General features: G+C 38.9%; 1 protein-coding gene across 1 annotated transcript; it reads right to left on the reverse strand.

Annotated features, from left to right (window-relative positions):
* Window positions 1–4,688: 4,688 nt before the first annotated feature.
* On the reverse strand, window positions 4,689–7,528 carry LOC148702996 (uncharacterized). The gene is made up of 3 exons (XM_088701497.2): window positions 7,308–7,528; window positions 6,794–6,945; window positions 4,689–5,317 (listed from the first exon to the last, which is right to left on the reverse strand). The coding sequence occupies exons 2-3, from the start codon at window positions 6,905–6,907 to the stop codon at window positions 4,874–4,876; spliced, it is 558 nt and encodes a 185-aa protein (XP_088557623.2). The 5' UTR covers window positions 6,908–6,945; window positions 7,308–7,528; the 3' UTR covers window positions 4,689–4,873.
* Window positions 7,529–15,707: the final 8,179 nt, after the last annotated feature.

Here is a 15,707-nt window from a genome sequence, read left to right on the forward strand (position 1 = left end):
TTTTTAGGTTTTCAGGCATTATTGCCTGGAAAAAGAAAATTTTATACAAAAGCAGAATGATGAGGCATTTTCTAGTCGAACAGCAAATGAGTAGTTGGAGAAAATTAGCTTATCATGATCCAATTTGCACAGCTGATCTCTTATTTCATTTCTCAATGAAATAAGGGGTGGATAATCCACTGTTTTACTCTCAAAAAATAATAAAAATGAGAAAACAGAAAAAGAGGCATATCAGATCATCAGGACAATTTTTTAATCAATGCATAGTCTCCTCGCCTAGAATTTCCAGATGATTTGCACTCCATGGTCAGCGTTTAGGTGATATTGATATTTAACCAATTTGTTGTTTGAATGCCTACTTATGTTCTAAATTCTAATAGCTCGCTGCAACATTCTGTAAATCATAAAGTTATTGGCCAGAAGTGTTGTTATTTGTAAGCAATTCAATCGGCGAGGAAATCTCCAAACTCCTCCTTATTCATCATGCCAATTTACTTGAAATGTAAATTGTTATTAAAGATTAAAAGACCTTCAACCTCGACTGACCACTTGAATTTTTTTTGCCTAACTGGTATAAAGCCTTCATTGCTGTGTTACCTGCATGCTTTGTGAACCTCATGGATTGCCCTTTTTACTGCCTAACAAGATATAGTTGTTGGAAGTGGAACCACACTTTTTTATCCCTTTTTTTTTCAACAATGCCCCTAGCAAACGACATTTTTTTTTTGGTGGGAGTAAACAAGATAAATATTTTCAATATGGTGTTTAAGTTCGGTTCTCCTGCATGATACTGTAGTTTGCGTTCCTTTTATCAGCAAACCAAACATTTTCTATCTATCTAATGCATACCTACGGTAAGCATCTCATCTCAATTTTGCTTTGTGTGTAATTTTTTAGTGACTTAAGACATGTGTTGTCCACCAAAAGTACTTACAATACCAAATATATCCTAGATAGTTGTTGTGGTTCAAATTTGGCCCGAGGGTGACCACGCCGAGGGAGTCGAGGGAGCTGCCGGCTGGAGCGGAAGAAGGAGAGCCACCTCCCGTACGACGGCGTACCAGCACAAAGCCTCACCAATGGTTCCGGTGAGGGCTCTCCGACTCTTAAGTTAGAGTGGATCTTAGTTGGTCCAAAAGTCTCTTAGGTGTTATCCGATAGGGCTATTTACATAGAAGTGCCTAGGTGGCTGAGGTATGACTCGTCCTCATCATGGGAGGAGATTGATTTTAGACAGATGGCGCGCAGCTAGAGCTTGCTTGAGGCGCACGGCATAGGCCGTTCCTGTGAACGGTAAGGTGTTGATAGGTGTGACAGGGTGTGGTCCCTGATTAATATGTCGTGGCATGGCCAGCAAGCAAAACATGGCACGCTGAGGCTGCTGCAGGGCATGGCCGCAACATGGGGACGACGAGATCGGCATTCTAAGATCGGCTCGGCTTTCTGAGCTCGGCCTTCTGGGGTCGGCCAGTCATAATTTGCGTATCTATTCTCTCATAAATTAAAACCATAGTTGGGTCTCATGACTATGTTCACCTGGTGATACAACTAAATCAAGAACTCGCCTCCTGGAATAATGGCCCTGGTAAATAAACAAATTTGGAATTGATTACCAGATAGAAGAGCAAAACTCAAAAAAAAAGAAAAAAAGCGTGAAAAAAAAAACCGTGAACTCCATAAAGAAATGTAATCCAAAGCCCGGTCAATAAACTCAACAAGGAAGTCAGCATCTAGATCCACTCTTATTAAACATAAGGGAACTGACAGATTCCAATCTTTCTCTTGCTTTTCCAAGAAATAAAGAAGGAAAACAGGGGAGGGGGAGAAAATTTTATCCATCTAATTGCAGATGATACATCTAGTTGAAGTGTTCTGTTTTCTCTTGTATTTGAATCCTCTTTCCTTCATTATTTCATTAATTCAATGAAATGGTGACGACTTTGCACCATTTCCAAATATGAGAATATTTGAGTAACAAGAATAAGGATGGGATTTGTTAACATGATAAACTGGAACTATGCACCATTTAGATCTGGCCTCAATTGCCTTCCCTACATGTAAAGACATATCAAGTTGTTGTCCAATATAGTGCATTAAATCTTTTCTTACTCCTATTTGCAAATCAACCTAGGAAAAAAGATTATATTTATTTGCAAAAACCTCTTGTTACAATGTCATCTCCTACGTGAATCAGAGGCCATGGTTAAGTTGATCACCAAAGATGCTGAATGAGGATTATATCCCTAGTTATTCTCAACCAGGGTCAACCATGAACAATAAAACACAAAAAATTTAAGATCCCCTCCATTGAAGAACAGGGTTTCCATTCCCCCATTTAGCATTTAGGGTTCACTGGACTTCCTCCCCCACTACCTCCTCCATTGCTGCTAGTCCTCCCCCTTCCTCCCTAAATCCTCAACGGTCCCCACTAACACCAAGGGTAATATGGCTTCTCGATGGAACTTTTATCCAAGGTGTGTGATGCAAATCAATATTTTTTTTATTTTAATCAGTTTGCAAATAGGGATAAAGAGAGATTTAATACATAATATTATCGAAAATATTGAGCGTAACGTGCAAAAACCCTTCAATAATACTATATTCTACTTAAGATTGCCACACACTTCATGACCTTCCCCAGCAACTTATAACTCTTAATCTCTATTTGGCACAAAGGATGGATTGAAAGAAGGATAGAATCTACCTTTCTATGTATGTGGTGAAATATGGAAAGATGGATAGGAATGATTCCCTCCTCTTTAGTATAGAAGGAATGGAAAGAATAATGAATGATATTTGTATGATATTTTTACTAAACTATCTTTTAAAAAATAAAAGATGGGGCATGAGTCTCTTATAAACCCACCCCTCAGATGCTCCATCGATCCTTTCAACCCAATCCATTCTCCCTCTCATGAACCCAACCAAACGGAGAATTAGGCGCACACCTTCTGGCCACCCAAAACAGTTATTCTCACACATGAGGTGCTGGTGGATATACTAATATAATTACGAAACTACTTAAACACCTTCCTATATGTATGGAGACAAGAAATACCAATTAAGACATCCAAACCAAACCAAAAAAATGGCAATGGTGATGGAGAAGGTCATTGGCATGATATTCCTTTTGCTGGTGGTCTCAAGCAAGGGTGAGGCTCAGCCACTTGGTGGTGACCTACAATCTGAGACAGACCTGGACGAAGGAGAGTTATGGTGCGAGCATTGGTGCGGAGACCTGATGAGTGTGTGCATCTCGGAGAACTGCGTCCAGCTTCCTCGTGGCGATGAGCACAATCGGTGCCACCTTGACTGCGACGAAGCACACACCAAGTGCAACGCCAAGTGCCATCATGTTTGATCATCTTTTCGACATGTTATTAGTATAACAGGAAATAAAGGTAAGGAGATCCTCTAAAGGATGCATGACACAAGCATCTCTACTACATGGACAAGTATAATCCTTGTTCTATAGCATAGCAAATGTGCTGGAATTTAATCATATAATAGAACCTCTGGATGTTACAGATTCTATGTTTTGTTTCCTGTTTCTATATTTAGTTTAGAAGCGAACAAATTAAATTCTACATGCATTTTATAAACCTCAAAATATTATCAAGCCCAGGGACTGGACTACCTAGCTTGATGCACACCCTGGGAAAGGCGCAAGATTATGATCTAAATTCTGAATGCATCTGCCTATGTTGGCATCCTATGAGTACTCTGAAATCTCCATCTCTTCTTTTGAGTATGATAGGCCAAAGGCATTTGGCTATACAATGGAGATTGCTCTTCTCTAAATACCTCTAACCCTCAAAGCCCTCTCCCAATATCCCCAACCCTTCAACTCTATGGGAAGACAGAAGGCAAGCTAACATTTTCTTGGTATCATCATCAACTATTTTACCAACCTAATTAGCTGACAACCTTCAAATTTTTTTTTTTTAACTCCACCAAATATTGGGTTTGCAAAAGTATAAAATTGCCTTTGATTATGAGAGACTATTCTCTACACTAATTTCCGACCCCTGATGATGTCCACAGGTATCAGAAATACTGTTGAACATACAACAGCAAAATTCTTGTTAATTTATGCGACAACTCTCAGGCTTTCTGTTCCATCTCCTGTAGCTTGCCTCATGCTTCTTGTGGTCAGAGATCAAAATGCTGCAAATGATCTTTAGTATCTAATTGAAATGTTGCTCCAAAATATGTGATGAAACGAGTCCAACCATTCAGTATATAATCGCAATTATGTGAAATCAGACATTGCCGCACCTTCATCTCCGACTACCACAACCAGACATACAGAGTATCATACCATGCCTCACCAAACATTTGGGCGGCAATCTCTTTCCCTGACCCAAAACCTTCTCCATTCCTCTCAACCCATGGCAGCCTAGGGTTTTGCCCACAAACCACTCGCTGATCGCAGTATTTACCAGAAAAAACCATTAGATTTCCGTCGGTCGGACCGATTAAACTCCGATAAATTCAACTACATGCAACCAAACAGACCCCACATGATTCACATGAAAACATCTCCCTACATGCAACACCAAATATGACCTACACATTCATTCAAGTTTCCATCTAAATGGAGTATCAGTATCTCCTAATTTTAAGCATCATTCTTGAATTGCCAAATTTGAAAGTATTGACTGGCTAGGCTAGTTTGGCTCAATGTATCTCAGAATTATGTGAAGCTCTCTTAACGCATTAGATAACAGTAGTCCTACATAGCCCACCCATGCCGAAAGGTGGGTCGACATCACTCTAAATAAGATAACACCATAGTTAGGAGATAGGAGAGGGACAGAAGAAAGAAAAGGGAACTTCTAACAAAAAAAAAGACCTTAAACTTAAAAAAGGCTCACTTCTTCCTCTTCTTTGGGGGCTGAAGTGCCTCGTCCTCATCGTCTTCCTCCTCATCCTCATTTTCCTGATCTTCTTCCTCCTCGACCACCTCTTCCTCATCATCCCCACCATCATCGTCGTCGTTGTCGTCGTCGTCGTCGTCGTCTCCATCGTCGTCGTCGTCACCACCCTCCTGCTCCTCAGGCTCTTCCTCTTCATCCTCTCCGTTCTCTTCACCTCCAGCATCGCCACCTGGGGCCTTCTTGCTACCGCTATTGTTGGGGTTCTCATATCCCTCCCCATCTTCCTCAGAGATCTCCTCTTCACCCTCCCCAAGGTCACCATCTTCACCATCCCCATCCCCATCTTCGCCACCATCTTCCTCATCAGCATCAACAGGCTCATTTTTGTCATGGTTCTGTCTGTTCACTTGAAAATCAGGCATAATATAGAGCGGATCCTGGACAATAAGAAAACTACTTCAAAATGCGAACAAGCAGCTTCTACATGGAAACAAATAGAAATCCCAACAAAAAACCTGAACATGAAACAAGGAGGCTTAAAAGAACCTAAAGCCTAAAGCCATTGACAGTGGAAGAGATTTCAGTTTTGTTTACAAGATTTCCATTCTCATGAAATTAATTAAGCACTGAAATGAAGAACCACTTTCTGCCTAACTCAAAGGCAGCCATCACCACATTGTCCTAGTTCACCAAGGTATGGTCTTAACTTCTAACAGTTCTATGTTAATTAGATTAAGTAGAAAGCTTACCAAACCTTTGACAATCCAGCAACAATTAAAAAGAGTACAAAGGACAATGCTGTCTTTCACGCACTGACATAGAAAATTTCTGGAAGTGAAATCTAGAAGTACCACATTCCTTCAGCCCATGTCCAACATCACATTGGTAGACCTCCCACATGATTCCATCAAAATAATTTCAATGAAGGCATCTTAAGATACCATTGGCCAAAAACAAGTGCTCCTGATCAATTAACGATCACCATTATGGCGTACCCATCAAGAAGCCATCAAAAGCTAAGTGATATATATTTTCACTGTTCCTTTATTCAGATAGGTATGAGATTTTTTTTGGTATAAAAGATAGGTATAGAATTGATAACTTAATCTAGTCCTTAGCTCGCAAAACGGCAGTATCAACCATCAAGAAAGATCTCACGCTGACCAATAGTTAAAAATGCAACATTTTTAATAACTTGTGCTGTTATCGAAACAAATAAAAAAACATTTATTTTAACTTGTGGCAACATTATTCAAAAGTCAAACAATTCAATCAAGATAATTTAATTTTAATCATTTTTTTTTATTAGTCATAAAAACCTATAGAAAAAGTTCGAAGTCAAGCTTGGGGAGGGCCCTCTACGTAAATATTCATAAAAGAGTAGTTTATTTGTGAATGACGTTACAATCTAGAAACTCATTATTTAATCAATTTTTTCACCAAACTTAGGATAAGGACGTATCATGCGACCGTTAAGCCAATGGCCCCGCTCGCACGTGGAACTATGATATTTCCACCACCATTTCTAGACGCGAAACGTACCACCCTCAGCATCAAAGCCGTGGACCAGTTTTGTTCTTACACACACACAAAAAAAAAGAGTGCAAATAAAAAAATACATATACAACACAAAATCAGCGAATATTCGCTTCCCCGAATTCGAATATTCTGGAGACCACCCACCAGATATAAACAAACCGATGCTTTTATCCGCGGCGGGACCGACCGCGGAACCCAAAGATAACCAAAAACCGAAATATATTGCCCCTCGGGTCCGGAATGGGACCCACCGCGGCGCAAGATAGAACCGAGCCCTTACCAAGACTGGGATTTCTTGCTAAGAGTGGATCCATGGATGAACTGAAAAGGGATTTAAATGGATTAAGGGGGGTTAACGGAGGGACTGAGCTTACCGGGGAAGGGAGGGGGGCTTTGGCGACGGCGGCGGTGAGGAGATCCACGGCGGGGGCCTCGGCGGCGCACGTTAGCGGGAAGAGGGGGACCCTTGCTGGCATCACCGGCTCCATTTTTTTTTGGACGGCCGAGATCTCGTCTCCCGGTGAACCTGGGAAGCGGGAGGACGAGGTGGGAGATGGAACAGAAGCCGTCAGATCTAACGGAGACCGTTAAACAACGAATCTCAAAAAAAACGGCAATGAAGAAAAATCTTTCAAAAGAAAACCAAATTCTGGAAAAAAAACAAAAAAGACACCGACTTCCCCGAAATTGGAAAACGAAATCAAAAGAAACCAGTGAGAATCCAGGCAGAGAAAGTTAGATCGACCGAAAACTCGAAAAGGGAGAAAGAAATGCCTGAAACCCCGGGATTAGAACGGGAAACACCAGAAAACAAGCGAATATCGAGGTTTTGGGCGAAAAACGGGAATTTCAGCAAGAAAACAGCGAGAACGGAGGCAGAGACGGTACCTGGAAGAGAGATCCGAGCGGAGAATGAGGGCCGAGAACGAAGGAGAAGAAAAGAAGGAGGGAGAGCAGCGAAGGGGTTTTTTTTTTTTTCCTTGCTTTTTTTTTTACTGGAAGTAGAGGAGGGAGACGGGCAGGACGGGCAGGACGGGCAGGCGCGGCGAGCTCGCTGAAGGGTGGCTCTCAGCTGCCCGTAGAAATAGGTGAGGGAGGACAAGTGGGGATTGGAAGGGGTATTAATTAGCCCAAGGTTATAATAATAATCCATGGTTTTAGGTCTTAATGGTACCTTCTAATCGAAGGTTCTCTAATAAAAGCTGGGGGGGCCAGGAGTGGATGGGAATAGGATTCGCCCTGTTGCTAGGGTTGGGCTTACTACTTTGTTAACCATGGTTAAGATGTGAGGTTAAGACTTAAAAGAGGTGGATGGAGATTTAATTAGGATTTAGTAACACATGCAGTCACCTTCAATGTAAGCTTACCTACTAGGAATTTGACTTCAGACAGCCAATTTCAAAACAGGACCAGTTTTAGACCATCTTGGCTAGAGTGAATGGAACAGCTTTCTTCTATTTAGGCCGAGTAAGCCGCATTGAGCATGATGTTGATCTCATCCAAATTAGAGCTCAAAGTTAAGTTCCATGCATCCTAGAATATTTCCCTAACTTGCTAGGTCACCAAAGAAAATCTAAGGCCCTAGCACGGCTTTCACAATCATTCCTTTTTAACTTTTTATGACTCTTTTTTCTATTTACATGTTTTGACCATTATATCAGCGAAGTATACCCCAAACTAAACAAACTTGGCATGATCATTGCAGCGATAATCATCAATAAAAACAAAATTTCTTATCCTATCTATCGTAACACCAATTTGTTTCAAGAAGAGTGGATCATTAAACTATGATCGCGAAATCCCAAAGTACACAAACCAAGTGATTTATTAACTATGAACTCAAACAATCGACTGATATTTCAAAAAATCATTCATTCTACCAAATTGTAGCAATTTTAACTTGCCATTTGATCTTAAATCGATATCCAGCTCCGATCACATGAGGCACAAAAACTAACCCAACCTAATTATGGGTTCAGCTCAAGACCAGATTTTGGACCAAGAGAGGTCTATCTCTTCTTCTACTTCGGCCTCAATGCTAACCAACTTGGGGGTGATAGATCGCTTACACGCACCGGCTCTAGCCATTACCCGGAAGTCCAAGTCAATGCGAGTTCTCGCAGGCCCTTCTATTTAAGATCTAAAGTCGGGAGAATTTTTTCCAAGCCGGAAAAAAAAAATCTGGTTGTCAGTGAGATATAGGCTGCAATTTTTTTTTTCCCTTTAAAAAATTTCGTCCCACGTGCACGTGAGGGAGAGTGAGTCGAAGCAGCTTCCAGAGAGATACAGCTGTCCACGTGGCGGGTAGTTAAATGGTCTCGTAGAGTTTCTTTATGCGGGATGTGGCCCTGCAAGTGTGCGAGGGAGCTTCGCATCAAAATAGGTGGGGAGTGTAAGATGTACTCTCACGAGAGGTTGAAGAATCGAGTTCGGTCGACGTGTCGCCATTTTAGTGGAAGGTGGCGGCAACTGACCTAGGAGGAGTGTAATTCGGCTGGTAACGGGCTAAGTTGGAACACGATCCGAATCTGGTCGTCTACTGTTATATTATAAAGCTCGCAATTTGTCGCAATGAGTTGGGATTGTATCAGGTTGACACTACGCATGGATGCTCTAAGAAAATTTATCAATCAGAGGTCAAAATCCTCAAATCTAAATCTAAATTGTGAAATAGATAATCCGGTCCTACTTATTTATTTAATAATAAATCGGTAGACCACATTCGTTTAGCTTGTTAACTAAAATGCAAGCAACGTTTGGTTCGCGAAAAAAGAAGAGAGAAAAGTATGATAAACAGAAAAATGAAGAAAGTCCTTTTGTTTGGATTGAGTTTTAAAAGAATAATGATAAAAAAAGTAGCATTTTTTATGGAAATAAGATTTTTATATTTTGTGGTAAAGAAAATTTTATGAGAAATATAGAAAAACTACTTTTATTAAGGGTATAATAGATATTTCACATATTTTTTCTTAAAAAATAGATGCTCAACCAAATATAAGCCACTCTAAAATTAAGGATGCAAATGGGTCGGGTCGGATCGAGTCTTGAGTAACCCCGATCCGATCCCGTTTTTTGTTCGGATCCTAATTTTGGACCCAGATCCGACTTGGTTGAAAATCGGATTGGATCGAGTTGGGTCCATGCCTACAAATTTTGATCCGACGAATCATTCGGGTTGGGTCGGGTCCATGCATAACCCACACCCGACCTAAAAAGTAGGCCCAAATAATACTATTACTCTCTAACTTTCGAGGCCCAAATGATGTCCTAAAATGGGTCGGGTTGGGTTCGGATCCGAGTCAAAATTGGGTGGACCCGACTCGACCCAAAAAAATAGAATGGGTCCAAATTTAAGACCCAATCTGGGATTCCTAAAAATTAAGATCGGATCGGATCTTACGCGGGTCGGGTCATGGGTCGACCAGATCCATTTGTTGCCCTATCTAAAATAGCTACTTTTCCATGGTTAACCAAATACAGTAAAACTATTTTTTTTGCGACATCATATCTTTATAAATTAATTTTTTTAAAAAAAATATTTCGACAATTAAAAATTATTCGTGCAAAACTCGGAACTTTGACTCGCACAAGAGTTCAAAAGGCTTGCAAATGTCACATCAATTGGATTATTCTAGGATTGGAGCCGCATTCTTTTGCATGAGGCAGGTTCGAGACAAAAGAAAGGGCGACATGAATGTCCATCGTTCAAGAATTCAAAGATGAACATTGTACGATCCAATCTGTACTGATATTGGTTATGTGTTGTGGGTGGTGGTGGAAACAAGAGTCCGTGAGATGGAGGGGAAAAGTGGAAGTAATAGCAATGGTTCTTGTGGAGATCAAAGCGGATGATTTGGTCATCGTAATAACAACTGATTATTTTCAATATTTATGTTTTCAAAAAAACATATTTGTTTGAAAAAGAAAGGCAAAAGATAGAGGAATGGTAAGGAGCTTGTTATTACAAATCATAGCAACCCACAATGAGATAAATAAGATAATATGGTCCCTCTGGAGCACTTTACTAGAACATTTTGCATAAGAAATTAATAAGTGTTTTCTTATATAAGTTCTAGTTATTCATGATAACTACTCTGGCACGCTGGCAAAGGCAGGTGCCCCTTATATAATGATTGGTTAATGATAATTCAAAAAAAAATTTATCATATTGATTCACTTTGATATCTTATTTGATTTTTGATTCATCAAAAATATTTCTACATGATGATATTGATTCTTTGCATGCTGAAGCTAAAATGGTTTTGTTAGATAGTTTTATATACCATAGTGTGCAAACCTCCTCCCATTTATAAAGCATTGCATTAAAAAAATGTAATGGACATGAAAATCCAAATATCATGCCCAATGATACGAAGAACAAAGAGTCAGACAATAGAAGCTTGATCTCTTCAAGTGTAATCATCAAGAGGCTATGAGTTCAAATCTACTACGAACCACTTAGATACTTAATTAACCTGATTGTCCTCTTAATAACTTAACCTAATTCACCATATCATCAATGATGTTATATAAATACAGTTTATGTCGATTCCTGATGTGGTATCGTAAAATATGTTAGGGTTTGAGAATTCTATCTAAAAGCAGCGAGGTTATTATATATGTAAAATCTTTCTATCCACTTCTTTATAATTTTTTTCTCCTTTTTTTTCTAAAACATTTGGTCAACATACTTTATGCAAATATTTACCAAAAATAATCTATATAAGAAAATAGCTAAAAATAAAATGTACAACTTAACAAAAATAAAATCTCTCATTTTTCCGGTGGTTATCTAGATTATTCATGGGGGGAAAAGGTAGAATATGAACTAAGACCAAAACCCAAAATAAGCCAAGTAATGGAGCAGCTAACCATGAGCTCCATCCTAGCAAAATATAACAATTTTAACTTGACAAGCTCTATGAGATATTTAATTATGCAAAAGCTTGATTCTGGAGCTGAATGTCAACTTCCGGTCATACTTGGCCTAAAACTAACCCAACAGGAAGTAAATTTAGCTAGGCTATGGATCCAAGTTCAAATTAGCCTGGATTAGGTGCCAATTCCTGTTAGACGAGTCCATTTGCTCCATTAGCCTGGGTTAGGTTAAATTCCAAGTTGGAAACGTTGAATAGAAGTGGGAGTGAGTCGAAAAACCTCCAAGAGTCTTAGGTACAAAAAGATCGCAGGTCTATAAGAGTACGTGGATAGTATAAATGTTCACGCATAGAGTTTTGCTTACGTGGATGTTACACATTTGAGATGTGAGGAAGCTTAAACTATACTTTCATGAGCACTTAAAGATTAGATCAGTGAATATGTCGTTCAATAGTCGAAATGTCTTAGCAACTGAATTGTTTTGATGTAATAGAACACAATTCATCTCTTAACCGGTCAGTTCCACATTGAACATGATCTCGACCCAACCCATTTGAGCAAACGTCTAGACTTTAGATCCAAGTTTGAGCTTTTCTTCCATCAAACATTGAGTTGGATGGTATTGCCCTTGTCACAAGTGGCAAGAGATAGGGTTCGACTTCAAAAGGCGCCAATCCTTGCTTCAACCCCGTTAAGGGGTGCAAATGAGCCGAGCAACTTGTGAGCTGTTCAACCTCAACTTAAATCCAAGCTTAACTTGACTTAATTATTACCGAGCTCGAGTAGCTCAAATAGTTTTTCGAGTCAAATTCAAGTAGCAAAATATATAGCCCGAAGGTTTACGAGCTTAGCTAAGTATATATATATATATTAATAATATTATAATTTAGTTATAATATATATTATTAATTTAATATTTTAAAATATAATATTTTATTATATTTTGTTTTAATCATATTTTTTAATTATGACTAAAGCTCAAATTTGAGCTCGGACCCAAGTTTGGCTAGATTGATATTCGAGCCAAGTCTCAAGTATTATTATTTTTTGATTGAGATCGAGCTCAATCTTGAATTTTAAAAGCTTGATCGATTTTGAGTCATGTTTCAAATCCAAATATTTTGAATTAGGCATCAATCTGATCACTGCAATGGTCGGGCATTGATTTGTTTTTATTGGTCTTGATGGAAGGGGAAAAAATCCTTGATTTATTTGTCCGTGTATCCAATGAAAAAGTAGGATTAGGAGTAGATTTTTTTTTCTTCCTTGCGGAATATGATGTATCAACCAACACTCATAAACGACAACAACAATGTCTAATAGGGACATGGGTTGTAATAGCACTTAGGCTATAGTTGCTGGGATGTCTGGTTATCTTGTCTTATTTTTATGTGCCTTCCTTAGTGGTATCAGAGCAAAGGTCCAAGAGTTGTGACCGATCTCCGGGAACTCTCACGCGTGATCGTGTGACGAAGCGTAGCTCTCCGTCCGGAGGCGTATAGAGATGCGTGCTATGATAGGTATACATGGGTGTCACCCTATTTTTAATAGGACCGAACCCATGTAAGAGTGGAGACTCCCCCTATCAGTGGTATCAGAGCCAGGTTCATGTTTAAACTTTTATGTTTTAATTCTTGTAATTAAATCTGAAATCATTAACATATTTAGATTAGATCTAAAGTATTTTTTATGATTGATTTAATTGCTGATTATGCATGATTAAGTAGATCTGAAATTTTGGATGCATATGATGCATGTTTGTGTTAGGATTAGTAACATGAATAAATCTGAAATTATAATATTATTTAGATTAGATCTAAATAAAGTTTATGATTTATATGATCTCTGATTTTAATGAACAAATCAGATCTGAAAATAAAAGTGAAAAAATAAATACATAAGATGTATGTTGTTTGAATTAATTCATGTTGTTGTGTATATGTGATGCATGAACATAAAACATAATGACTTACACATGAATTAAATCTGATTACATGTGATTAATTACAAAAATTCAGATCTGAAAATATGTTTTAAGAACTGAAAGATTGTAATTAATATGTAATTAAAAAGAAATATGCAATGATCAAAACTTTCATAAGTCTAAACTTAATTGAGAATTAAGTGTTATGAAATAGAATTGTAACTCAATTAATTGACATTGCATAATTATTTGGGCATATGGGTTAGCTTGAATCAAGTTCCTAGGATTGGGTTAGACCTAAGGTTAGAATCATACATGGACAAATAGAATTAATTGATCAAATCTAATTAAGTAGTAACTAGATTAGGTCAAGGAAATTCTAGGTCAATTTACAATAGTTGTAGATGGATCAAGTCCATGTCTTTGATTAGACCAAGATGGAACTTGATTTAGGCTCAGAGGTGTAGCCCGAGTCATTTGAGTAATCAAATCGAAATTGATTAACCAGTCGGTGTCTAAGGTAAGTTTGGCAGTTTTGACCGGTGGTTTTTAATTGGGAGCTACTCGCACTGATTCGTCTTTGTCGAATTAATGGCATATCCCTTCCACCGATCTCACTTACCTGGCCGACATGGTCAATCACATTTTGATTGGATCACTTAATGATTCGAGTTAGCCCATGCCTATAAGGAAAATCAGTTTGACTGATTTAGGCGCCTCCTTAACCGATTTGAGTCTAATCTGATTTGGTGAAGTCAGTGGGAGAAATTAGACTAACCGGATCTTCTTATCTATCCTAATTAAGAAATCCTCTAAAATTATTAGGTCCTTAAAATGAAATGATTATGGGGATAACTAGGTCATAGCCTCCCATTAAGTTGGGCGATAATGAGTCCAATGTTTTGATATTTATTGGAGGCGCGACACGCCTGGTACTGATCAAGCATTGGAATTGTCATTCAATATATGATGAGTTAAGTGTACCTTCAATAGGCGGTCAGGTGAGCCGAGCCACACTCGGGCTTGGTCGTCTATTAGTTGATTAGACTTAACCCTATCATTTAATGGTTGGACCTGACTAGGGTATTCGGTGGAGGCGCCACACGCCTGCCGAAGAACCTAGGAAAAATTATCACTAGAAGTTGCTTGGTGAAGCAATTGGTTAAGAACCTACCAATAGGTGCATATGGGTTAGCCGAGCCACACTCGGGCCTATATGCGATCTATTGGGTTCTAGTGCTCACTAAAGAATTAAGAGTAATTTTTCGAATTGAAGGTAGAGGCTACCAATTTGTATAAAATAGTGAGAGTACTTTTAGACTAAAGTCCAAGTCTATTGAGTTTAGTCAATTCATATACTAATAGCCAAATTTTCTTTTTATGCAGAAATGGCCACTAATTTGTCACTTCGCTCATTGTTGGACAATGACAAGTTGACTGGTCCAAATTTTAATAATTGGCATAGGAAACTGAAAATAGTGCTAGAGCATGAAAGGATCCTTTATGTGATAACGGATCCAGCACCTGAGCAGCCCGCTGCTAATGCATCAAGATCGGCCAGAGACACTTATCAGAAGTGGCTTAGTGACCGGATCACTGTTCGATGCATCATGTTGGCAGCAATGAGTGATGAGTTTAGTAGGCGTTTTAAGAATACGCAGCCGGAAGATATTATTCAAGTGTTGAATGAATCATTCGGTGTTCCTGACAACGTTGAGAGGCACAAAATTAGTTGTGCCATCTTCAGCGCCCGAATGAAAGATGGAACCTCGGTAACTGATCATGTACTGTACATGATTGAGTTGATCGAGCGTCTAAGCTCTCTTGGTTTTCCCCTTCATGATCAATTGGGAAAGGATGCCATACTAAACTCATTGTGGATCATACCATCCTTTTCTCACTCATTTTCGTATGACGAAACCTGTAGTGAATTATCACCAATTGTTGGGGTTACTACAGACGTTTGAGAATGATCACCAACTTCTTAAGAAGACGGTGAACTTTGTGGAAGGTTCATCCAAGGGTCGCCCCTTTAAAAAAAGGAAAAAAGAAAAATAAAATCCAAAAGAAACAAGTGCACCATGCTCAGCCTAGTCAGAAAAAGAATAAAAAGGCTGATCAGAGCAAGGCGGAGTGCTTCTTCTGCAAGAAGCAAGGACATTGGAAGAGGAACTGTCCTCTTTACATTGCATCTCTCGATCCGAACCGGCTTAAGAAAAGTGGGCAATCAGTTGCCAATCAAGGTAATTATATGATAACACCTTGCAATTTTTCTATTTGTGATAATTCGACCTGGGTATTGGATACCGGTAGTCCTTTTAATATTTGCAATTCATTGCAGGGGCTACAAGTCAGTGAGAGGTTTGAAGAAGGAGAAAGGTTCCTGAATGTTGGAGATGGAAGATCAGTTCCAGTTCTAGCTTTAGAAATTCTTAAACTTGAATTTAGCTCTCATGTAAATGTCCTTAGTAATTGTCACTATTGTC

Source organism: Phoenix dactylifera, chromosome 7 (assembly GCF_051530095.1).
Source record: "Phoenix dactylifera cultivar Ajwa chromosome 7, Ajwa_hap1_PhDact_Kaust_v1.1, whole genome shotgun sequence".
Taxonomy (NCBI): domain Eukaryota; kingdom Viridiplantae; phylum Streptophyta; class Magnoliopsida; order Arecales; family Arecaceae; genus Phoenix; species Phoenix dactylifera.